The sequence below is a fragment of the Anser anser genome (genome assembly GCF_964211835.1).
Source record: "Anser anser genome assembly, chromosome: 1".
NCBI lineage: Eukaryota > Metazoa > Chordata > Aves > Anseriformes > Anatidae > Anser > Anser anser.
The window spans coordinates 184705165-184729579 of NC_139720.1; the positions used below are offsets into that span (position 1 = coordinate 184705165).

At 40.0% G+C, this 24415-nt stretch overlaps 1 protein-coding gene across 1 annotated transcript; it reads left to right on the forward strand.

Annotated features, from left to right (window-relative positions):
• Nucleotides 1–612: 612 nt before the first annotated feature.
• MRPS31 (mitochondrial ribosomal protein S31) lies at nt 613–20416 on the forward strand. The gene is made up of 7 exons (XM_083804769.1): nt 613–874; nt 2602–2892; nt 3267–3425; nt 8293–8439; nt 11453–11523; nt 14828–14971; nt 20088–20416. The coding sequence occupies exons 1-7, from the start codon at nt 786–788 to the stop codon at nt 20297–20299; spliced, it is 1113 nt and encodes a 370-aa protein (XP_083660895.1). The 5' UTR covers nt 613–785; the 3' UTR covers nt 20300–20416.
• The last annotated feature ends 3999 nt before the right edge of the window (nt 20417–24415 follow it).

A 24415-nucleotide genomic window follows, 5' to 3' on the forward strand; every position in this document is an offset into this window, starting at 1 on the left:
GCCTGGTGTCTTATATTTAATGTTTTCAGCACCACAGACTTGGAGAAAGGTGAGAGGCACTTCGATAGGCTGGCTGTAAAGGAAGTTGCTTTTAAATCCCTTAAAACAACTTACGTTCTGAAATAAAGATCATCTGTCCTTCAGAGGGGTTGACCTTGGTCTTCAGATGTCATCACAGAAGGGCTTAGGTTGGAAGGGATCTCAAAGGTCATAGGCAGGGATGCCATAGCAGTACAGTTCCGGATGTTATCTTTTTGATTTGTTTATATCTTTACTGTTCAAAGAAAAAAAAAGGAAAAAAAGACACTTTTTGGAATTTAAATCAGCTGTTGGCAAAAATATCAAGAAATACATACTTAACCCTGGGGGATGTGGTGTTGGTAGGCTATCCTCCCATTGAGGCACAATTGGTGTCTCTATCTCAGAGCCGACTTGATGACTCTTCAATGATGGAAATAATGAGAGTTAGCTCATTAATAGAGATATAAATGAAGATGAATCTCTTTTCTTCCACAAAATCTTTGAAGGTAGGGCTGCAGACCGAAGCCGGTACAAGCACCCAGTCCTGCAGACTCCTTAACGCTGCACCTTCCCTGAGCACGCCGTAGCGCTTAAAAGCTTTAAAAATTAAAAACTTCACGCCAGTGCCCAAGCTCTCGCCGTGCTGGGGACAAAACGCGACAAAAACGCGGCAGGGCAAGGCGGAACCCTCGGCTCGGGGCTCCCGTTCCCGGCCGGCGGCGCTGCTACGGAGGCAGGGAGCTCGGGGCCGGGCAGCGGCCGCCATGTGGGGCCGCGTCCCGCCGGCCTGGGGCTGCGGGGCCGGGCGAGCCGCCCGCTTCTCCCTCCTCTTCCTCGCCGGGCGGCCTCGCAGGTACCGGGCCGGGCACCGGGACCCCGAGGCCCGCAGGGTGCCGGGGTTACCGCGGGCAGGCCGCCGCAGCCCCTCGCTCTATCCTTAACGCTGGGGCCCCGGGTGGATCTGGCGGCTTTTGGGGTCGTGGGGGCTTTTGTAGGCTGGGTGCCTTGCTCTCTGAGTGCTATCCGGTGCTGTAAGCAGGGCTCCCTGGCTGGTTTGAAACACCGCGCAGCCTGAGGTAATGAAAGGCGGGTGTTTGGGGAAGGTGTGCGGAGGGCAGCTCTGTCAGGCAGCAGCGGTCCTCACCAACGTGGCCCTGAAGCCTTGCCTCCCTTACCCTGCCGCTTTGCAACGGTGAGGTTTGGGGTTTAGTGTTGGCAATTTAATAGTTTATCAAGTGTAGAGTGATTGAAGTAATAATGAGGTGCCCTCTGATAATACTAGTTATTTTTTTTTGCTAAAGAGAGTTGTATGGAAAAGACGGGGAGAATGTCAAAATTGCTTCAGATCAGCTGAAGTATTTTGAACCACAATTAATATTCCAAGTTTTTTTTTTTTTTTTCTTCTTTACTAACTTGAAGGGGGTTCCTAAAAAAGCAGTTTTGAATTGAAATATTTAAATACTTCATTTTAGGTGGTTGAAGAGAACTGTTCTTTGGATTTTACGGTAGTTTTTCCTAAGGAATCCGGTTGCATCCGTGTTTCAGCAGTATCCTAAGCAGCCCTCTGCTGCCCCCGGCTTCCCGTGCTCACCTGCGCCGTGCCAGTTCTGGCTGCTGTGCAGTGATGTGATGTGGTCAGCTAGGCAAGAGGAGCTGTTCCAGGTGGAAAAATAACCAGAAGAGCTGTTTTGCTTGTTGATGGGTGATTTTACTGCGGGATCCAGTTTCTCATGCGGCCGCACAAGTGCCCGGCTGCACGATGGAGGGTTTAATATGTTACATGCTTGTAGGACTGTGAAGGTTGGATGTGGTTAAAGGTTGGGCGTGGTGCTGAGGGACATGGTCTAGTGGGTGACATTGGTGGTAGGAGGACGGTTGGACCAGATGGTCTTGGAGGTCTCTTCCAACCCTAATGATTCTATGGAGGATCAGTGTGAAAGTACATGGGTGTGAATACATGCTGATGTCGCCAAATGTATTTATTTATTTATTTATTTATTTATTTAATGCAGGGTGGCAGTGATCTCTACTGCTTTATTTTAAAAGTTTCAGTGAGTTTTCTATAGTACTAATGAATTTAAGTATTAGGTACCAGTAATGTGGGTTTTTTTTTTTTTTGAATAGTCATGTGATTTTTTTTTTTTTAATCTATGCTCATGCAAATTCACGTTTATAAGGTCATAGTACCTAGCACAGAATAAAGCCAGCAACAGTGTTAAAATGTGGGGATTTTGGATTGTCTGTAGCCTAATGTAGGGATAGACTTAACATTTTGTTTAAGCTCCTAGATTAATCAGAGTTTGTTTGTGGAGGGAATAGAGTTGTTTATATGCTTTTTGTGCTGAAGAAACCATAAATAGGCAAGGGTTGTAAATAAGAGAAGGTCTTTAGCCCTTCTTGAAGAACAAAAAGTACATTTAATATGTACTTAACCTACTCAGGTTGCCCATAATTATGCCTAGACGGTCGTAAATAATGTTTTTTTGTAGGCTTACAAAATTCAGCTGTGGAGCCTGTTCATAACTTCAGATTTGTTTGTTTATTTATTTATTTATTTATTTACCTTTCTGTATTATCTAGCAAATTTCAGAAACTCTTCAGCACTACCAGTGTGCTGTCTACTGAGAAAGACAAATCGACCACTTCCCCAGGCAGCACCACTGAAGTGGCATCGAAGAGTCCGGACGGTGCAGCAGAAACACCAAAGCAGAAGCTGTTAAACATTATTGGTAATATGAAAGTAGAAGTGACCTCCAAGAAGAAATTTCAACAGTTAAAAACACATGCGATCAAGAAGCAAGACACAGAAAAGCAGGAAGGCCTGGACAGTAAAAGTAGCACATTTCAAGAAGCTGCAGAAGACACCCAGCGGTAAAGTATAACATACGCACTTCTTAACCAATTTTAATTTCTTTTTTTTTTTTCTTCCAGATTGTTTTTGTTGTTATCTAGGACAAAATAAAGCATCAACTGGTGATACCAAATACAGAAAAGAATCTTGTAAAGGAACATAGCATACAAATGTAGCTTAGCTTGTGGTAAATCGTAGAATTGTAGAATGGTTTGGGTTGGAAGAGACCTTAGAGACTATCTAATTCCAATCCCCCTGCCATGGGCAGGGACGCCTTCCACTAGACCAGGCTACTCAAAGCCCCATCCATAACTGCCATTTCTGTATTGTCATTTTTTGTTGTACTAAGGCTTTAATGCTTTTGTATTTCCATATCTATTGTGTGTCTTAACAGAAGCAAACCTTTGAATCGGGAACTGGTGGAGGCTGTTTCTGCAGTCGCATCTTCCTTACCACGCAGCAAGGAACAGACAGAATCAGAACTACTTGCACAACTAAGAAGACACGAAGAAACCACAGATAAACAGAGAAGGGGGGGAGCTATTAACATACGGTCTGTATACTGAATGTTGTTCTCAGTCATGCTTGAAGTTCTAATTTTGCATTGTCATCTTGAAGGTGGCTGGATTCCGTGTTGGAAAGATGGCCCTAAAAGACAGGTTGTCCTTGGCATTAATGAATAATGGGGTTATCATTGGTCTGCTTTACTCCTTGAATTTTGGCAGAAATCAACTTGTTTTCCTGTCCAGGATCATTATTTCATTATTTTCTTGGATAGACTAGTGAAATAAGGGCTTCTTTCTTTCTTTCTTTCCTTTTTTTTCCTTTTCTTTTTAGTTTCAGAAATGTTAACGTAATGGAGGGACTTGTAGACGTTTCAGACATTCTGTCTGGACCGGCGAATTTTCATGACAGCTCTGAAGAACTGAGCTGAACTAGAGCAACTCTATTTATAGCCCCACCCTTCCTTTCAAAACTTTCCAGTCAACCCAAGAAACTCATCTCTTGGCTCCAGTCCGTTTCCAGTGCGGGTTTCAAACAGATGAGAAACATTTGTTTGGAAATTGAAACAGTTGTGCATATTGCTCTTCTTTTGGATGACAGCTAAACACAGACTGTTTTTTTCGGCTAGTATTCAGATAATTACTCAGAAAATAAGACATTAAATCCAGATGAAATGCTGAACTAAACAGAAAGCTGTATCTTCAGCAAAATAAGAATGTGAAGTCTTTATTTATGGCTCTTTGCAGCGTGAACTGCAAGATGGTTATTATCTTATGTTGAATTTATTCCGTGGAAATGAATTTGTCCCAAACCAGGATTTAAGTTTGGCCCATGTATTATTATTTGTAGGTTGCTATAGGGATTTGTAAAGGATTTGTTTGTGCTTTGTGTGTTTGTCAATGAACTGCAAGCAGAGTAGCCAACAAACTACCGATGTTTGCTGCGGATGTCTACGTTTTAAGTGAGTGCGAACTGAGGAAGAATACAGCAGATGGGTGCCAATAGATCGAGTAATTGGGATGCACGATGCTCAGTGAAAAACTCGGTTAAACAAAGTGTGTGTTCTTCAGGGGTTGTCAAAGAGAAAGGGAGAAACTATGCAAGTTTCCCTTTTAGCCTGAATTCAGGATTTTTCCACCAACAGTGCTAAGGGTTGTTGTGGAGAGCAGAATGAAATTCTCTCCACGCATGTGAAGTCCGTGCTATTAGGTTGAAGAATGTTTTTAGGTAATATACACAGGCATCTCCAAAGGCTGCGTGTGTGCTGTTTTCATAACCTCCTCTCAGTCTGAATATGAGAGACCTTGAGAACTTAACAGAAGTTTCTCTCTCCACAGGCTTTTGGAGCCAAATTGAATAGCTTTGAAGGTTAAAGATCTGAATGCTTTACGTAAAATCAATGTGTTTCTGCATTCTTCTTGTTTTAGTGCAGTATTACCAAAAAATGTGAGACACTTCCTAATATAAGAATAATAAATGAGGAGTGCTCTGTATAAAGCACATATTCATGACGCTGGTAATTACCCGTGAGGTTATTCCATCTCTGTCCCTGGGGTTTTTGGAAGAGTAGAGTACACAAATGCCTTAATAATGGTATAGTCTGTGGGTGGTCAGCTTCAATGTAATTAGAACAGCAATTCCAGAGAAGATGTTGGAGGGTCATGCTGTTACTGACCAAGCTAATACGTGCAGTGGCTAACCTCATGCGCACCTGCACCTCTTTCTTAAGATACACACACTCTTCTCTACATTTGGTTGTTCTGCTTCCTGGCAACGAGGTCTCTCTCTCTCCAACCACCCATTGCACTTATCCTGAAGGACTTAACACAGCTGTGGCTGCTGTGGAAAAATGAAAGCGTCCGAGGAAGTTACAGCCTAGGCAGAGAGGCTTTGTTCTGTTGAAAGAGAGTTTAAATTCTGAAGAAATTTAAGAGCTGAAGTCCCTGCCTTGTGTGGCTCTATGCAGTTGACAGAGGTGGTAAGATGTGATGATACTTCACTGTCTTTTAACATCTTGTGGATGGATTGCTTTGGTTAGAAAAATGCAGACATTCAAGCGTCGCTATGGTTAGAAAAAATTTCCTTTTGCACACAGCCTTTTAGTTGGTGAGGAATGTCACGATGGGCTTGCAGTGCTTTGAGTTGGCAATTTCTTTGACTCCCTGAGCCAGCTTTGTGAACTAGCTTGTTTCCACCTTGAAAAATATATTATTTTTTTTTAACATATGCTGAAAAGGCAGTTTTCTTCCTTAATAGTTGGGTAACGCTCTGAAACTAGCAGAGGTGGATGGGTTGTCTAGAAAAAGAAATAAATCTTGCTCATTGTCATGACTGAAAACTTGGCTAACAGCAACGTTTCCTGGTTGGACTCTGAGATTAATTTGGTACTTTTGGCTTTCTGGTCAGTATTAAAAATGTTGATTTAAAAGGTCCAGTAGCCCTCAGTCTTGCTTGGGCATGACTTCATTTTCCAAAAGTACCTCTCTCCACACAAAGCACTAAAGTGCCTTTAAAATATTAGAAAGCAATTGCTTTTTTTTTTTTTTCAAATAAAAATGAACACAAAATAACAATGTCTGAATAAAAAGAGAATATGGTCTGTTGAACTTTTTTTTTCATAAAGCTTTTGCATTCAATATACTTATAAATTAAAAAGGCCAGTATATATTCCTCCTTTATTTAAAACAATTTAAAGATGAGGTACCATCATAAGTGTTAGAACCATATAATGCTCAATTGCAAAAAAAAAAAAAAAAAAAAAAGGAGACCTCTATGGCCATTTTGGAGGGTATGAAACGTGTATTTTCTAGATCTTTTGATTTGTACTGTTTTTTTTTTCAGTATTGTGGCCTGGCCTCCAGAGGTCTCTGTTGTACACAGTTGTCTCTTTGCCTTGTTTTGTAGCTGTCCCGAGGACGGCCTGTTCACAAGGAGGGGAAAATATTAATGACACAGGAATTTTATTTATTTTGGTGTGGAATGAAGTTTCACTCAGTGGAAATTACAACAGCACTATACCAAAATAAAACCGGTGGCAACACAAGTTGAAATTTCAGCTCCTGTTTTGGGTAAAGAAGATAGGTAATTTGGAGCTGAAGTCTAAAATATATCTTGAGCTTCCTGGATCTTTGTTTTTAGTGTCATAATTAACAGTTGGTAATCTGGATGAAGAGAGAACCAGTGTTTGCTATAAAAGCTCAGCCTCTTCCCATCTCTGGAAAGCAGAGAGGTCCAGGAACTTAGATTCTTAGCCTCATCTTGGGGCGTGAGGTTTTATCATGCAACATCCAAGCACTGTAGATACGCTGGGGCTGGAATATGAATTTATAATCTGATGTTTTTCATTACAGGAGGCAATAGAAGCGTCTTTGTAATTTTATTTTTAGGGAATGAAGGGGCGCTATTAATTATGGAGTGATGAATATTGCTGCCAATAATATTCCTGTACCAGCGCTGGGGTGACATTGGGACTTTCTGACGAGAAATCTGATGCCGTCGACTGTATGTGCTAATAGATGGGCGGCATAGCGTGTCCAGAAGGAAGGATGACCCCCCGTGCAAAACCCCAACTAAATCGAGTTCTGTCATGAGGATTGCTTCTTGGAAGAAGCCTGATCCCCCCCCATAGCACAGGAACACCGCAGCTGGGTCGAGGTTGGGCGGTTGGGCTGGGCCCCGTGTGGCTGACCTTAGGATTTATGTTTGCTTGACCCTCGGAAGCCTGTTGGGTCTCTGGCCCTACACCAGCTCACTGCTGCCAGCAGGCACTAGGTAGGGCAATTTGTAGGGTGAGAGGTGCAAGTCGTCAGAGGTGGTTTTCCCTTTAAGATTAAAATGAAGTGATTTAAAGCTTATTTTTGGATGCCTTTCTTTCAGAGCAGGTACTTGAAGAGCCATGCTACTCTTGTTCTGCCGTTCAAAACCACATCTAACGCTGAAGACAAAGCCTTATTGCGTTGCTGTGGCAATTAGCTTTTACAATTTTGTAGAAGTATTTCTTGTTAATAAAATCTCTTTTAACTTAAGGTATCAAAAGCATAGTTTGAATTTAATAAAGCTTTTCATAAAATGGATACACAGTATTTTTTACTCAGCCTGTTCTTGTTTTTTGCGACCACCTTGATGTCTTCAAACTTGAGCACTGCAGTTTTGGATGTCTGCACGTTATCGGAAGCAGTTAGGAAAAGAGGAATGATCACCTCGGTCTTTACCAACCCGCAGACACAACATTGAAGGGGGCAGGCAGGCTGTACGTTTCATCCTTTACGTTCAGAACAAGCTGCAGACTGCACTGGAAAAGACAGGAGCGTTTGTTCTTCCTGTATGATTTTGGCTACAGAATTCTGAAGGAAGATGTGGCCTGTTAGTGCTGTAATATGATTACGCAATGCAACAGATTGCCGTGGATCAGGAAAGGTGACCTACTTATTAGGGTGGCATGATTGACCCATGTCAGCTGATGTGCGAAGGCAAGCTTCTTTTCAGTCTGCAGCAGCACAGCTCTGTCCCTGGGCAGAACTGACTCCTCTCCAAAAAAACTGGTTATTTTTACTTCCTTATTTCAGCATATTCCTTGTATCCAAAGAAATTTCTCATGTACTTGAGCAAAACATACCTAATGCACTCTCTGAATATCGGTATGCAGATAAATGATAATTTTCTTTTAATTGGAAATGAATAAGTTTCAAAGAAAGCCCTCATTGAAGGCTAAAATAGCACTTTTCATTTAGAATCTAACAACTGAGATGGTTTTAAAAAGTAAGACTTAAGTATTTGATGAGTTAAAAATAGATGTATTTTGTGAGGAATATATAATTATGAAACCTATGGAAAGTAGATTTTCTGATTGATATATGTGACAAGCTTCATTCCCGTGTCAGTTTGTTGACTTTTTACCTTTACATTTTTAATTTCAGCAATGTTATTTCAGAAATGTCAATTAAAAGGCAGTCACCAGCTCGGAGAGGTGTGATGATATCCAATCGCATTTCCTTGGCGATGGAGGAGGATGGGCAAAGAACTAAGCCTGAGAGACTCTCATCTCACTCTTTTGACTCCAGAAGGTATATTTTTGTTGTGTTATTTTAAATTTAGTCATACGCATTCATGATACCACGATGCTTCAAGTTTTAAAGGAAATTTTAAAGTATTTTTCAAGAAGTGCTGTTAACGTTGAAATTAACTTCCGTGAGAACACATTGGTTAATGTTAACAAGGTAATCAAAACATTAGCCCTTTTCTGATACTAAATTTTAAATTTTTAAAAATGCATGGTGCTGAAATGTAATTGCCTTTCTGTTATAACCAGTCTAAATTATTCTCACGCACAATATAATTTTATATCGCTTTGCTAATTTTTTGTGGAATGGATGCTTTGAAGTCTTACTTTCATGTAATGGAAAACTTTGATAAACATTCTGTTCAGAAAAAAAATGAGTTGGGTTTTTAAAGAGATTTTGAATATATTTATTTATATATTTTGATTGCCCATGATATTATAGCTGCCTGTAAATTGAACTTCATAATTTACATGATGATTTCAGGCTACTTCATGAAGTTCTCTTGCTGCTGTTTTACCTGGCACGTCCATTTCTTAATTCATTAAGGAGTGCTTTTCACTCCTATAAGCTGTGCTTTCATGCCTGCGTTCTTTTAATTTTCCCATGGCAGCTCATGATCACGTTCCTTCTCAGAGTCTTCTTTCTCTTGCAATTCTGTTTTTAGTGAGATTAACTTTAATCATTAACATGCAAATTGACACCCTTTTCTTGGGGTTAGAGGCTGGAAGCTGAGGGAATAATTTGTGTTTAGGGTGGATAATCCTGAAGAAAGAATTTGCATAACTAAGAAAAAAATAAGCATAAAGTTGTAGGTGAGTAGATGTACAACAGTCTGCCCTTTTTGGCTGAGACATCTAGTTCAGTATTTCATAAACAGAGAATTATGACTTCCCACAAGGAACTAGTTGGAGCTTATGCACTGAGCCATGCAGAACGTGCAAAAACCTCAAAGTGTGTGTGGCCAGTCGTTAGAATCACTTAGCGTGCTTGCTGAGATGTTTCTGCCTAACTTCCTTTTTCCTGAGCTACCAAACTGTTAAGGTATGCTGTAAGGTGTGAATTATGTCCTGGGACGACTTGTTGTTATAGGACAGTTATAAGACCAGGAGCATCCTTGTGTGATGTCAAGTGCAAGAGGTGCTTCTTTTGTTGGAAGCTGAAAGAAAGAAGTGGAACGGGGTTATAGACCAAGCCCTTGGTAACTTAGATATTTCTGCTCTGGGATTTTCATTCAGCTATGAGCTGCCATTCATTCTGCTACGAACTGCTTAAGGAGCAAGGGGACAGCCTTCATTATCAGTTGCTGAGTAATAGCTCCATAGATAGATATCTTTAATCTAGGGATAATTACCAGACAGGGTTGGTAGTCAGATGAAAGTCATTTTGTTATTAAGCTGTGATTCTTGACTGACTGAGAAACAGTTGATTTAAGGTGTCGGATTAAAAGTTTTTCCAAGTTTGAAAGAATAGAAATAATAAGATCTGTAAGTATATACTGAAAGCTTGAACTTTTACGTGTTCATGCAGTGTATATTGTATCTCAGATAAAATTTTCTTTTATTAATATACAGCATAGTAAAGCAAATTTCACTTCCTTTTGAGAACATTTATTATATTTATGATATCTGAGGAGCCGTCTCACCTTCTTTGTGTGATGAAATTCTCTGTGGTATATAACTTAGAAACAATACTTAAAAAAAAATAAATTAAAAGAGTTTTTAACATCTTTGCGATGAACAGTCTCCAATTTCACTCCCAAGTTTCCTTCTGCATCTCTGAAATTCTAGCAGGCGTACTTATCTATTGATAATATGCAAAGAATGGGTTAGGAAGAAGATGTTTAAATTGAGTTAGTACGTTTCAATGAACTGGATGATGTTGCTTTATAGTAATTTGAGCTAGTCATTTTAAAATAAATGTTCTTCCAAGCCATGCTTGTATCTTCAGCCAATGTTTTTGGGAGTTACACACAGATAGGAAAATATAATCCTAAATCAACATTCTTTTAAGGCTGTGTAATTAGACTGCTCTATGCTGGAATAGATCCAGGGTAGTTACATCAGTAAAATGTAATATGACAAGAGCAGGTTTGCAGAAGTGGTTGTGGCCATCAGAAATCTGCAGTAAAACCAGAGAGGTAAAATTTTGTGGTCAAGAAAGGCAGGTGTTGCCAAGGTAGCCATAAATATGTGTTAACGTAAAGTAGGAACTATTAGAATTTCAGTGGAGGTCTGCACAAATAAAGAAGATTGCATGGTTAAAAGAATCATTTGTTCTGAAGTTCAGCATGTTTTACAGTAAAGGCATTGTTTTTTCTTTGTTTCCATTTATATGAGAATTTATTTTGATTAGTTGTTGAACCCTTGGAATTTTTGAGCTTATTTTTTAGTATAGGCTAATACTGAAGATAAATCTGTTTAAAAATAGATGGTCAGAATAAAATATTTTTATACTTGGAAAGGAGAGCACCAGGGTGATGCTATTTAGAATATATCATACAGCTAGGTTTTGTGTGTGTGCCATATGGCACGAGAGGTGGCTGTGTAATCTTCCAAAAAGGCTATTTATGTCAGAAAGCAGGAATTGTATCATTACGCTGTTGCCTTTTCTCTTCCTGAATTGTGCAATAGTATTTACAGAAAAAAACACAAATCACCAAATTCCCTTTTTAGTTGCAACTCTGTGAAATTGTTTAAGGACTGTAGTTTGATACTGTTTAATTTCATTCAGATTTGTAAATATTTAAGTGAAAAATGACTGCAAATATAATTGATTTATGCTCATTCTTTCACATCGAAATGTTCTGGGAAGCTGTTACAGAGTAATAATCCAGTCATAAACACTCTCTGGTTAAAAGCCTGAGGATTTAAAGAGAATCACTATCTCTTTTTTTTTTTTTCCTTCTCCAGAGATTTGTTAGATCATAAGAATATTTTGTGCTTTTAAATTTTGTATCTGGCAGCGTGTGAAGTGTTGTGAAATACTAAATATCGTTTTTCTCTTTTGTTTATTGAAGTCTTAGAGAAGGAAAGAGGCTTAATATATTCACTAAGGCTTCTCCAGAAACGGAAAGCGCGCTGAAAACAGGTTAGTGGAAATTCAATAATGAAAAACCCAGTGAAGCCAAGTTCTGAATTTTTAGAATATCAAGGGATTCACTGTTGTGAAAGAGACTCATGACCTGTTAACTTCCTGCTTCCAGACCTGTAAAAAGATACTTTAATAGAACTCTGCTTTTTAATAAACAAAACTTCCACGCAGTGTCATACATTAGTGTTTTCTGTACTAATTGGAACATTCTGTTACTGAGCTTTGAAGGGTAAAACCAGCTCTTTGTCACTATGATTGCTTTTGAGAGCCTTAAACCAGTCTGGAGAACAGGTATGTGGGCTCCGTTGGTGTGTTTGTTCATTTTGCAAACTTGTTGAATTCATTTAATGGCAAAGAAACACAAGGCTGCGGTGTCAGGGATACAAGCTAGCTCTACAGGTGGCTGTGCCAAAGCAGTGTGGAAACAAACTATACTGTAAGCCTGGTTGCTTTGTGGGCTTCTTTCATCTGGTGTTATGTGGGTTGCTTAAAAGATCCTGTAGCGCCCAACAAACAACACCTTGCTTTACCTACTCTAGCTAGTTTTTCACACATGAATACTTAAAATCCACACCAAATCTCCTGCGAGACTAAACTAAAAGAACACTAGAGAAATGGATATGACACACCTTCATGTATCTCTGCAGGAAGTGTCTCAGTTGCCACGTAACTGGGATGGATTTCACACCTGAAGACTAGCACTGAAGTATGACTTAGCTTGAACACAGGCTGGGTTTTGGCTAAGGGTGTGTGATTATGGGCAAGAAATTTAAAGTCTCTCCCTCGCTTTTGCTTTCTGAACAATGAAACTGCATTTCTACACTACTCCTTGGTACACTAGTTTCTCTAAACTATCCTGAGATGCTTTGAAAAAATGCATTATTGCAGTGGAATGACTTAGAACTGTATATAAAGCTAACACCTGCAGAAGAAATAGCATTCTTCCTCTCTGGTATCTTAGAAAATGATACTTTTTTTTTTTTTTTTCTGTTTCAAGAGTAAGATTGTTAATTTTTGTCAGCTTCTAGCTTAGTAGTTTTCTCCTTTTTTTTTATATATATTTGAAACTACAGGGAGAAATGAATTGGTTTATTTAATTTCTCTAGTAAAATGTCACATGGTGCTATTTGCCTATTTTCAAGCAGCTGTGAGCTTTCTGAGTGTAGCCCCCTCAGTGGTGGACTATGAAAGTTGCTTATTAGAATGGAATTCAGTTTGCTGTTTTTTTTTTTTTAAGGCAGTCGACTTCCTTAAAAATCTGTCTGTATTTCAGATAAAACCACAGTGAATGCTGCAGGATTTGGGTTTTCGTTGTTGTTGTTTTTTGTTTGTTTTGTTTTAGTTATCCTGACCAAAGTGGTACTCAAGTAATTGATATTTGAGTTGAAACAAATTTGCTGAGGTCAAATGATGAGAGTTTAATCTCTCTTTTTTGCATGGCACAGTGTAGACACACTGTCATATTGTAGTCACACCAAATACAAAGATACAAAATTTTTGCATGTTCCAGTTTTGCTAAAAGCAGCGTAAGAGAGCAAGTGGACTTTATTGGCTTTATAATTAGATACAAAGAAATAAGGTTCTTTCAGCTTTTTTATGTGGTATTTCCCTGTTTTATTCCAGGAAGCCTTGAGGAAATCTGCCATATATTCTAAGCCAGAAAGCTTATTAAATGGCTTACTGACTAAGCCTGACAACCTCCCCCCCCCCCAAAAAAAAAGAGAAGTCTTAATCTCAGGAAATACCAGTGTGATACATGATACCTTGATTCATCTGCTTTCACTTTCTTGGCTTGTGTTAGTTGAGATCATGAGTTAAAATATTATTTATAAATGACAGTGAAGCAACTTCTGTGTTATGTAATGAATATTTATTTTGAAAACGTGAATGTTAATGAAGTAAATTGGCATCCTGAAAAAAATAGTTCATAACTGTTAGTGTAAAATATCAGTATTATTTTCAGTTGCACAGAGGTGAAAATACCATATATTTATGACCTTTACTGCAAGCTTGAGAACATAAGTTTCTGCTTTCCTCTATTAGAAGGTTTATTAGCAGCACGTTGTTAGAAGGTATTATTTAAGATGTGGACAATAATTTAATTCTGGTATCATTTTCTCATGTTGTCTTTTATCTGTTTATTCCTGCCTCCAGCCCTCAAATCAAAGTGGGCAGCTGGGGAATATAGTTCTGCAATTTTCCCTGCTAAGTAAGAAATAATTTGAAAAAGTATCTTCTGATTTGATGCAAAAAATGAAAACGCTTTCCAGCATACAAAAATACTGTTTGCACTTTGAATGTTTTCTTAAAAGGAGGGGGAAGGTTTTTTTTAAATTTAATTGAGTTGTAAGCCACTGAGCCAGAAATGAAATTATATCTTAGTTTCAAATACTTATGAGTAGTAAAATCATAACTGATTGGCCGTAATCCACTTCAAATGGACTGTAACACTTGAATTCACACCAAAATCTCTGTCCTGGAGAGATTAGGGTGAGTTGGTAACGGGGAGACAAGAAAACAGAGGGGAGCAGGCCTTAGGCCAGCTCATGAAACAGCACCCCAAGGCACTCCCAGCTGTTCCTCCCTGTCCTGTGGTAACAGCTTGTTCCCTTTGTGTTCCCTTCATTTCAGGGATGCGGTTGAGGCTGGGCTCATAACCAGTTCTCCGAGGGTGGAGGGGCAGGAGCTCCTTGAGAGTGACTGCTGCTGTATGAATACACTTGGATTTTAAAAATACGCTTGTATTTATTTATCAGGATAGATATATCCCTAAAGGTGCTGTTGGACTGACAGAGGAATAGGACATCAGGATTTTTCAAGCCCAGGAAGCAGAAATCACGCCTCTTAAGAAGTTTGGGGAAAGGGTTGCCATCATTTGTAGATTAAGAGTTCTCCGTGAAGGGGAGTGGAGTTGAGAAGTACCTGAACACTCCTGTAGTAAGCAAGATTGCTGTAGCAGAGTGTACTGGTCAAGTTCAGAGTTTGTCATATATACAAGGTGGAAGACAGAAAGGAAAAAAAAAAAAAAAGTGAAAAAATCCTGCTGTGGGTGAGAGGCCTAAAAATAAACTGCCCTTTACCGGTTCAGAGCTGTTTTCATAGCTGTTTCCTAATTCAATGAATTTTCATTTCAGCAGAGAATTCTAACTTGAAAAAAGTGATGCTGGCATCTGAGGTAGAAAAATTTGTGTAACTGAAAGTACTAGTCTCTGGAAAGGTTAAGGTTAAAGGATATACGTTGTTCTAGCCAACGAGAAATTTTTGGCATGCTTGATAGATCTTTAAAAAATTTTGTGTTTAGTATCTTCACCAACGATTTGGGATCTGGAATTTGCGAAGGAGATTGCAGCAGTAACTGACCAGCCTCCCCGAAACGGTTTTGAGGAGATGATCCAGTGGACGAAAGAAGGAATACTGTGGGAGTTTCCAATTGACAATGAAGCAGGTATGGGCAGTGTTAACTTTTAATATTTGTCTATATTTATCAGTTTTGAGAATTAGAGTGTGTTATGAGACTTTTGACTGTTTTAACATAGTGTTTCAGATGATGAATCGTGTATTGATAGTAAACAAATGTAGCTTTCGAACGGTTCCAAGTTGGAGATTCTTCAGATGAACTCATTCTGGCACTCTTCAGGTGAAGTCCTGCAGGTGGTTTGGCTGATCTGAGGGCTGCCTGCTGCCAAGGCCGGGAGGACTCCCTCCCTCCCTCCCTCCCTCCCTGTCCTGGTGCTTTCAGCACCAGAGGGCTATTCGAGTCTGTTACGTAATACCTTTTACTCTGAAAAAGAAGCTTCTAGCAGAGGAAGGAGACTCTCAAGACTGCCGTGTGTTTTATAATGCTTATTCTGTCCTTCAGTGTGGTTCTCGGATACAGCGACTAGCCAGATCCTAGTCAGCTATTTGCCAGTTCCATATCAGTACTGGCTGAGTGTTGAACAGTCATCTGCTCTCTGTTTTATCTGTTTCGTAAGAAAAAACAGTCTCAATATTCACTCATTCTGGGCGTCTATTTTAACTAGGTGTCTTTGTGCATTGTATTTGCTCCTATTTCCATTTATTTTAAAAAAATCCTATTTCCATTTATTTAAAAAAAAACAACCACCACCACTCAGTAAACAAACAAAAAAAGCCACGTCCCTGAAGTTAAGCTAGCAGAGAAAAGAGAGAATGTTGAGAAAGGACTACAGAAAGCAGAAAGCAAGTGTACACTTCAGGAATGGGGGTTTCATAATTTCAGGGAGAGCTTGAGTGGTTTCTTTCTTTATTTTTTTTAAAAGACATCAAACAGAACTACTTGAGAGTGATTCAGTCACTGAAAGCAAAACAGGTTAGTATCTGAAGCTGGGAGTCTTTGAAAATCTGTCCTGTACTGAATTGCAAATTGCATAATGTGCTTCATTGTCTCTTAATATTTATTCTCATCCTATTTTGGCAGTTTCTTCACAGAATTTAATCGCTGCTCCCAGAATCGATCTGTTCCATCATGTAGAAGTCCAAGTATATTCTAGTCATGTTTTTGCAAGCTTAAAACCGCTGCGGCCAATGGTTTTTCTGTTGTAATGTGGCTGGAACCCTGCTGTCTGGGGCCCTAAGTGGACCGGGCGGCTTTGGCAGCCAATGGTTTTTCTGTTGTAGCAGTGTGGCCGGAACCGTGCTGTCTGGGATGGGATGGCAAATGGACAAAGAGCCTTTACATATAGTTAAACAAGAATCTTTATTGATTTGTCCACAAAGACCGGTCATGTGGAAAATTCCGGCGGAGCGTTCCAAAATCTATCACCTCTCAGGTTGAAATATCAAGTCAGTGAATTGAATTCTATCAAACTGCCAGCTCTGTCGTGCCGCAGGCTGTTATTCAGACCAGGTACGTCAAAGTACAGTTGAAAACTTGAGAACCTCGTTCCGATTATTTCCACATACTGCACTGTCAGCGGCTCTGCAAAAGAAAGATGCCCCTTCCCGCTGTTAATTCTGCAGTTTGCTAACAGTTAGCTCCCTCGATAGGAGGACGTTACCTCAGCTTGTTCTGTATCGAGAAATGTGTGATTCTTTCTTCTTTTATGCAGAAGCATGGGGCTTTAAAAACATCAATGTAATTAAATTTTCTGTTGAGAAAGTTTGCGTGCTCAACTTTTAGCATTATGAAAGCCTTTAAAGTTTTAAATGAAATACGAAAAATAAAGAAGACAGCTTATAGCTGCTTTTCTTGGCTTCAGAGCATCTCCAGTGTTCTCATTTGAGTGCTTTACCAAGACACTGTGCTGAGCTTTGAGGCATCAGGGCAGGGTCATGATGTTTAAAACTTGTCTGGCCCTAATAGGAACATCTGAAGATGTGGCTAGACTTACTGGCTTGCTGCAGCAGCCAGTAAGTCTTCCCCCTTGCCCTGTTGTCAGCTCTTGCTTGCGTTTCTTTCCCTTTTCTGATACAGTTGAAGTCACTGTTAGGCAGCAAACTATCTTTTTTTTTTTTTTTCCTTCTCTCCTGCCTCTGATTAATTTTTACCAGATTAGCAAACCAGTAGCATAGCTTGCGTAACATCATTCTTGCTCCTCCTTCCGTCTGGTTGCCTCTTCTGCTTCTAGCAGGGTTAGCTCTACTCCGTCATTTGCCATGGCAAAAAGTTGGGGAAGAAGTTGATTTCTGACCTTTTAAAATGATGCCTGTGTATTTTTGCCTTGATGACTCAAATCCCGAGGAGTGCGGTGGTTAAAAAGGACAGCACATGTTATTGGTGCTACTTTGCTTTAGCAACCCATCCTGAGGAACAAATGCTTCTGGTACGTCAGAGATTGTTATGGCATAAGTAATAGGCGTAGTGGAAGTCTCAGAAAATTAGTGCCTCGGTTGCCTCTGATGGCTTCTGTAGGCAAAAGATTGCCAGGTCCTGCTCTGGCTGTTTTGCTGAGATGCTTTTCCCAGCATTGGGGCAGTTTACCAAGAGAGGTGGCAAATGTTAGGCAGTCATTTTAGGGGAGGGATTGTTTTGCTTATTTTTGGTCTGTTCCAGGGACCTGCTGTAAGGGCATGATTTATCTGGCTCAGAAAATATTTGGTCCTCTTTATTTGCTGTGCGTTTGTCATCAAGACAGCCTGTAAGAGTAGACACCCTATAAGAGTAGACACCCCATTTGCATTTGAGATGTTGCCTTTGCAAGAAGGCTGGTCCTTCCTTTGGAAGGGTTAGCGTGTTAGCTAGAGAAATTTTTCACGGCTTTCTGTTTTGTAGTACACAGGGAATTGGAAATAGGACGTTGAGAGTGACTTCTTGCTTTGGGGTTGATAAAGAAAATCCTCTACTTTAGGCTCCCACCATGCACGTCCTTTCAAATGAGGTTTCTGAGGACAGTTGAAGAGAGGGTGAGGGATGGGCTTGTTCTTCCCCTGCAGCAGGAGGTATGACTTGCTGGGAGTGGGGCAGTCATGCGAAAGTATCTCATCTAATCAGTTCCCACCAGAGGTCTCGGCCTCTGATGCTTGGGGTAATTGTGGTCTCTTTTTGCGATGCACGCTTTACTTTTTTTGAGGACTGAAATACGTGGTCTAACGGAAGTATTTGGACTTAGCACTTCATCCTCAAACCATATATCATGTCTTTGACAAATGAGAGATCAAAACAGATGATGTAATGTTCCTCCTGACCTGAATTTTTGTGTGAGACTATAAATGATTTAATTTATTTTAGATTAGAGATGAAAATTGGAGAAACTATTAACTAGAAATACTCTCTTCCTCTACCCTTTATGTCCAAAAGAAGAGCATCAGAAAAGCCCACACTTACTGGCAGCATTATTCAGATTCTTTCAGTAGTGGGTTCATTGGTTTATTTCTCTTGGATTATTGTGACCAACAGAAGCATGAAATCTGGAAAGGATGTTAGCTTGTGAACGCAACCATCAGCATCTAGGTACAGAGAGATTCCACCTTCCTGGGCTGGGGGAAGGTCAGCGTGGGTGGCATGGTAAAAAGATCATCTCTGTGCTTCTCTAAGTAGATGTAGTTTTTCAAGCACTGTAGAAATACAAGTTCTGAAGCTGCTGTGATCTTTTTTTTATTTATTTTAACATATCAGAAACAGTAGAGAGCTTCAGGAAGAAAGAAATACGCTTTCTCTTTCACAGACGAAGCAGATGAGTGGCGTGTAGCTGGCATTCATAGACACTGCACATATTTCTGGGAAAAATGTGCAGGGAAAAATAGACGTGTTTCCCAGCTCCTTCAGGCAGTGCAGTACATAATGTAGGAAAGACAGAATGCAAACTTAGTGAATGCGTTACACAGGTTGATAGTCTTCTCTATCCTAGTATTATGCATCTAAAACTGAAGAAGCTTTAACGTAGGAGGAAGCCTAGGACTGAGGTGGCTTCATTTTCTCATTTTTAATTCTGATGATTTAATGTTGGCAAATAATATATCACACCCTTTCTAGTATAGGGGAAAAAAATGTACATCTATGGCATAGACGTCCCACGTTTGTTGTCTGGAAGTGTTCATGTGCAATATTTTTCTCTGATAAATTTTTACCTAAAGTTGCAAGTGTTATTTACAAATATATAGCAGATTAGGATCAAATAAAGATTTTCATACACCTCTAACTGAAGGAAAATGTTTCAATTGCAAATCCCATTTTCCTGTGTGTTTTTCTTTTTTTTTTTTTTTTCAAATCTCAGGAACTGCAAAAGCAACCTTTTTTTCTATATGTAGGAATTTATGCTTTATGTCTTCTTGTGTATGCTAGCATCATCATATGAACTACTACAGCTGAAATCCGCAGGATGGAGGACAAACAATTGCCATAGGATCTGAGCTGTATTTGATTAGAGATCTACACTAATCCCTTGTTCTACGTTCCTGTGCAACTGAATGCATTTGAATGCAACATCTTTTGCATTGGTCACTACTTACAAGTAGCAGCTGGTGTGATAGACGACAATTTTGCATCAGAATATGCTCACAGATTCAAAAAGCATTAGAAAAGCAGTTTCCCATACCCATTTGGTAACGCTGGAGTGCTAAAACTGACTTGCAATGAACATGGAACTGTTTTGTAACAGTTCTGTATTAGATACTTCAAGAAGTTGCCTCCTTCGTTCAAGATGACTTTGTATTCCTTAATCCTCTGCAGAATTAGACAATCTTTTTTTAAAGAATTTATTAAAAGTGTTGAAAATCTAAAAGGTGATAACACCTTATGAATTAAAGTTTCAAATATTTAGCAAACCTTTTTTATTTTTTTCCCCAAGAAGATTGATTTTTGGCATCAGCCTTCAGCAGGGTTACTACTAGATATCATTGTAAATGGGAGCACAAAGTGGAGATAATATGGTGGATGAGTAGGATATATGCTGACATTTTCTGTGTGGAGGGAGAAATTAACATCTTAGAATTCTGAAGTTTCTTTCACTTCTTTGTGGTTTGTTTAATGCAAAAGGATTAAAAGGCATAGAACCATTAATTTTACTAATTAAAGGTTTATTTACAAGCTGTATTTTTTTATTTTGTTAAATTTACTGTTATATTATGATAATGACTTTGTCATTTTCTGTTCCTTTTGGTAGGGATGGATGATGATGCTGAATTTCATGAACATATCTTTCTGGAAAAACACCTTAAAGACTTTCCCAAGGAAGGACCTATTCGCCACTTCATGGAACTAGTCATCTGTGGGCTTTCGAAGAACCCATACCTCAGTGTTAAACAGAAGATTGAACATATTGAGTGGTTTCGGAAGTATTTTGAGGAAAAGGAGGAACTTCTTCAAGAGATGTGAGACTTGGGAGAGTGCTTAACCTTGACATGAAGAAAATGAAATGAACGAAATACTGTTGGTGCAAAGTAGTCATGTCACCTGAAAGTTGCATTTTAAATAAAAAAGATCATACTTTCATGTGTGTCCATGCTTATGTAGATGTTTTTTAGGAACAAAAGAAGGAACTGAAAAATACAGATCTGTTAGAACGTGCATTTAAAATATAGTTTATCAGAATCGTCTTTTAAACTTGAAACTAATCTTCTGACCATAGAAGATATTAAGACTAATTCCAGTTCCTACTCACTTTCCATTTGATGTGTGTCTTCACAGGTTTGCTCATCTTTTACGTTCTTGAAAACCTGAAATGCTTTCGTAGTTAAAAATTCCTGACACAGCTTGAATTTTTAAAAGCTGTTTCTGAGACAGTAACATTTGATTTTGGTAGTTCATTATACACTGGTGTTTGGATGGTATTTGGAATACCATCTTCTTTCATTAATCATCTTTACTGTTTCATTTAAAAAATATTGTTCACTGAATTCTTGCTTGTTCTCTCCCATTTACAACAACCACTTCGGTAGTTATTTGCCCTATCGATATGCTCCTGTCTTTGTTTTTCCCCTCTATTTCTTTGTAATCAATGCAGGAAGGAGGAAGGTTTGGAACAAAGGTAAAATACTGGCTTCACAAGCAAACTATTTTAAATTAGAATTGCACCAAAGTAAAAAAAAAAAAAAAAAAAAAAAGCAAAAAAGTAAAAGCTTTCCTTTTTCTATGACTTAGAGTATTGTTGCCGTGTTATGCTAAGCTGTAGGACATGAGTTTGCCTGTCTGGAAAAGGATAAGACTTGGGTCGTGGAAGGGAGAAGCTGCTCTTTGATTTTTTTTTTATTTTTTATTTTTTTAACTCTAAGAGCAGCAATGTTCAAATTTCTGTGGAAATCTTCAGAGACTTCCTGGCTTTGGAATAGAGAAAGCAAGAATTATATCAAAGTATCTCCATTCAGCCCTAGAACAGTTTTAATTTTCAGTTCAATGCCCAGTTACATTTTACTTAATAAATACCATTCTTTCTACGTGCTAACGATGCTGGGAGCTGCCTGAAGAGACCCAGAAAGCCGGCATGCTGCTCTACTGCAAGTCTTTCTAAAACCAAGGCACAGTCACTAAATTCACCACAGACTTTTAGAAATAGCCCATCTGTGTATTTTCTTTGCATCAAACCAGGGTTTGGTACGAAAGACAGGGCACCCTCACAAGTTGTGCCCTCATCGGAAGAGGTTTGGGAGCTTTAGCTGTGTATGAAAGTACTGAATTTTGCAGCACTGGGAGCAAGGTGAATGTTACGGTTTAAACTGATTCGTTAGGTCACTACTTCGACAAGCTCTTAACAAGAGCTCTTGGTGCTTAGGATCTTTGGAAAGCTGTAGTAATTCCTACTTAGGTGCTTAAATATAGATTTGGGAGTTAATACTAGGCAACAGGATTTGAATAATCAGACCTAGCTGTACGGATGTACGTATGCTTATTGGGGCTGTTCAAAGCATGTTAGCAGAGCCTAAGTGGCAGTGCTTCTATTTATTTATTTATTTTTCTTCTTTTGGGGATGGGGGAGGGGAAGGTATGCACTTCTTGACAGTCCCAAAGTGGTAGGTTTGTAGGAATTCTAAAGCATTGCTTACAGATTTGTCACTTAGAAGCCAGCATAAAAGTTACCATTTTTCTTTCACAGCCCAAAGGAGAAAAGCTGGCTGCTGGTGTGTTCAGAATAAAGCTGGTGCCGGAGCCGTGGATTCCCTCAGTATAGTAGTCATTTGGGGATTTCTTACGGTGGCTGTTTTTTTCCTCCTTTGACTGGCTGGGTGGTGTTACGTATAACTTAATGGATTCAGCATTAGGATCTGTCCAACACAAAACAGCATTTGTTATGTACTGCAGTCAGACTTCCTTCTTACTGCATGAAGCTGAGGTCTTGTTAATGCACTGCTAATGCCATACCTCTGTGATAGACCATACAGAGCTATAGCTGCAATGGGTACGTAGTACAAGGAGAGCCTCTGGTTGAGTAGGGCTGGCTGAGCCACGACAAAGTTGTACCAGAGGTACAGTGGTGTAGTGAGGTTTTCTAGTGCAGTTTCAGAGGGTTTCTGCCCGTCTCAGATGAAATGCAGATGCTGGCCATTATGTGCCAGGTGTCGGTAGAGTTGTGACCAGAGGCAAGCTGAGGATCTCAGGTGCTAGCTGAGATGCAGTGCCTGGCTGAGCAGAGTGGATCATGAAAATTGTGTGTGTTGGAAACATGACAGCTTGTTCCCCTCTGCGCCTGTTCTCAGCCCCAAACCAAACCCACACAGACATTGGGTCTGGTGAGCTTGCCTTTGGCCAGAAAATGAGGTGTGGTGGCAGGGTGGTGTAATTATTCTGGGTTGTGTGGTCGTTCCCTTCTCTATTTCAGTGTAGATACCGGAAGAAAACAAATCAAAAACTGAACCGTGGACTGAAGGTGTAATGAAGCAGTTCAAGGCATAGGATGTATTACCACCCTATTTTTGCCATTCAACTTCTTTATCTCTGTTTTCCAAGTGCTGATCCTGCCCCCTCAGTGACCTAATTGATTATTGTAATGAGCTTAAACTCAAAGCACGTGGTTGCAACTTAGGGTTAGCTGTTTTTTTAGCTTGTACTCAGGTGGATGAAGTTTGCTGCTCTGGTTTTGGGGTAGCGTACCAAGTAGATACTCCGTGGTGGTTTTTGGTTTGTTTGCTTCGTTTTCCCAGGAATATCAGGCACTCCTTCTCCTGACAAGCCTTGCTTTGTTCAGAGCCTCAGACCGGGTTGCAGCGGCGCAGTGCTGTCTTCAGGGCACAAACGCGTGCTATCACATTTGAGGCACCCCTTGCTCTCAGCACCCTCGCTCTGCCAGGCGCTCGTGTTCCCGGAGACATCCGTCTGCTTACGGTACGTGTGAACCTGGCCACTTCACCTGTGAGACGTTGGGCTGGGAAAAAACAGGCTTCTCAGGGCTGGTTCCTTGCCCAAAGGGAAAGGATGAAAGACCCACGAAGAGCTGAATGCTGTGTTAACACAAGGGGTGCCAGGGGGGTGTAGATGCCACCCACTTGGCTCATATACCAGCCCAACCCTTGTTGGCACCCTCTGTCTTTTCAAGCCTATTCGATATGAATGGTTTGTTAGAAACCAGATGTGAAGCAGTTTCTTTTCTTTTTTTTTTTTTTTTAAACCACTTACAGAGTGAGCATAAACAATTATTCCCCAATGTGGTGTTAGGAGGAAGCTGGAGGAATGATGCTTGGTTGGAAGTCTTAGTCTGGTGTTAACCCCTACCAACCGGTCATACCGCAGCACTGATGCTGCTTCATGCTCCTTGGATACAAGGATGAACGCTTCCCTGAGCACTGGAAGTAACAATTAATTTCTTATAACTGGTTTCTTATAATGAAGGTGACTTAATTTAACCCTTCTGACCCTGGCAGAGGAGCTAAAATGAATGGGGTGTGTATGGAGGAAAATCTTGAACATGTTCCCAAACTGCATGCAGTATGTTTTAATTGCTTAAACCATATATTTTTTTGACGAATAGGAGTGTTAAAGGAGTCCTGGAGTGCTACTCAGGTCCATTTTCTTCCAGTGCTTACAGAGATAACAAAATTCCAGCATGAAAATAGCTCCTCCTCAGGAGCTCATGCTTTGATGTGAAGCCTGAAGCATCATGGCATTTATGAAAGAGGGGCCGCACCATTGCTATCAGTAATGATTTAAAAGTAAATAGCTTCATTTTAGCTGGGATTGTGAGTTTAGTTGGCTTAACTCTTCTTCCTGACTGTTTGTGGACAGAGCGCGATGACTTCTGAGGTTGAAGGGCCTGCTGATGGACGTCCTCCAGGCCTGAAGGTCCTCTGGGAAGGCCGTGAGGTGAGACCAGGGTGCCCAGCACAGTGGTGTGAGGGACACAGGTCCCTCAGAGCCCGCTGTGTCCTGCAGGACGTGACGAGGCTGTAAATCTCACCACAGTTCTCGGTGGCTACAGGCATTCTGGTCTCGTGATCTCCACAAGATGTCAGTGTAGATTTATTGGATTAGATAGCAAATCCTTGTGCTGTTCCCCCGGCAGAC

Bases quoted from the DNA above. Each gene is read 5' to 3' on its own strand.
- MRPS31 (XM_083804769.1), top strand. From the start codon at position 786: ATGTGGGGCCGCGTCCCGCCGGCCTGGGGCTGCGGGGCCGGGCGAGCC. The intron at 2,893-3,266 runs GTAAAGTATAAC...GTGTCTTAACAG, and splicing joins GCTGCAGAAGACACCCAGCG to AAGCAAACCTTTGAATCGGG. The intron at 8,440-11,452 runs GTATATTTTTGT...TGTTTATTGAAG, and splicing joins CACTCTTTTGACTCCAGAAG to TCTTAGAGAAGGAAAGAGGC.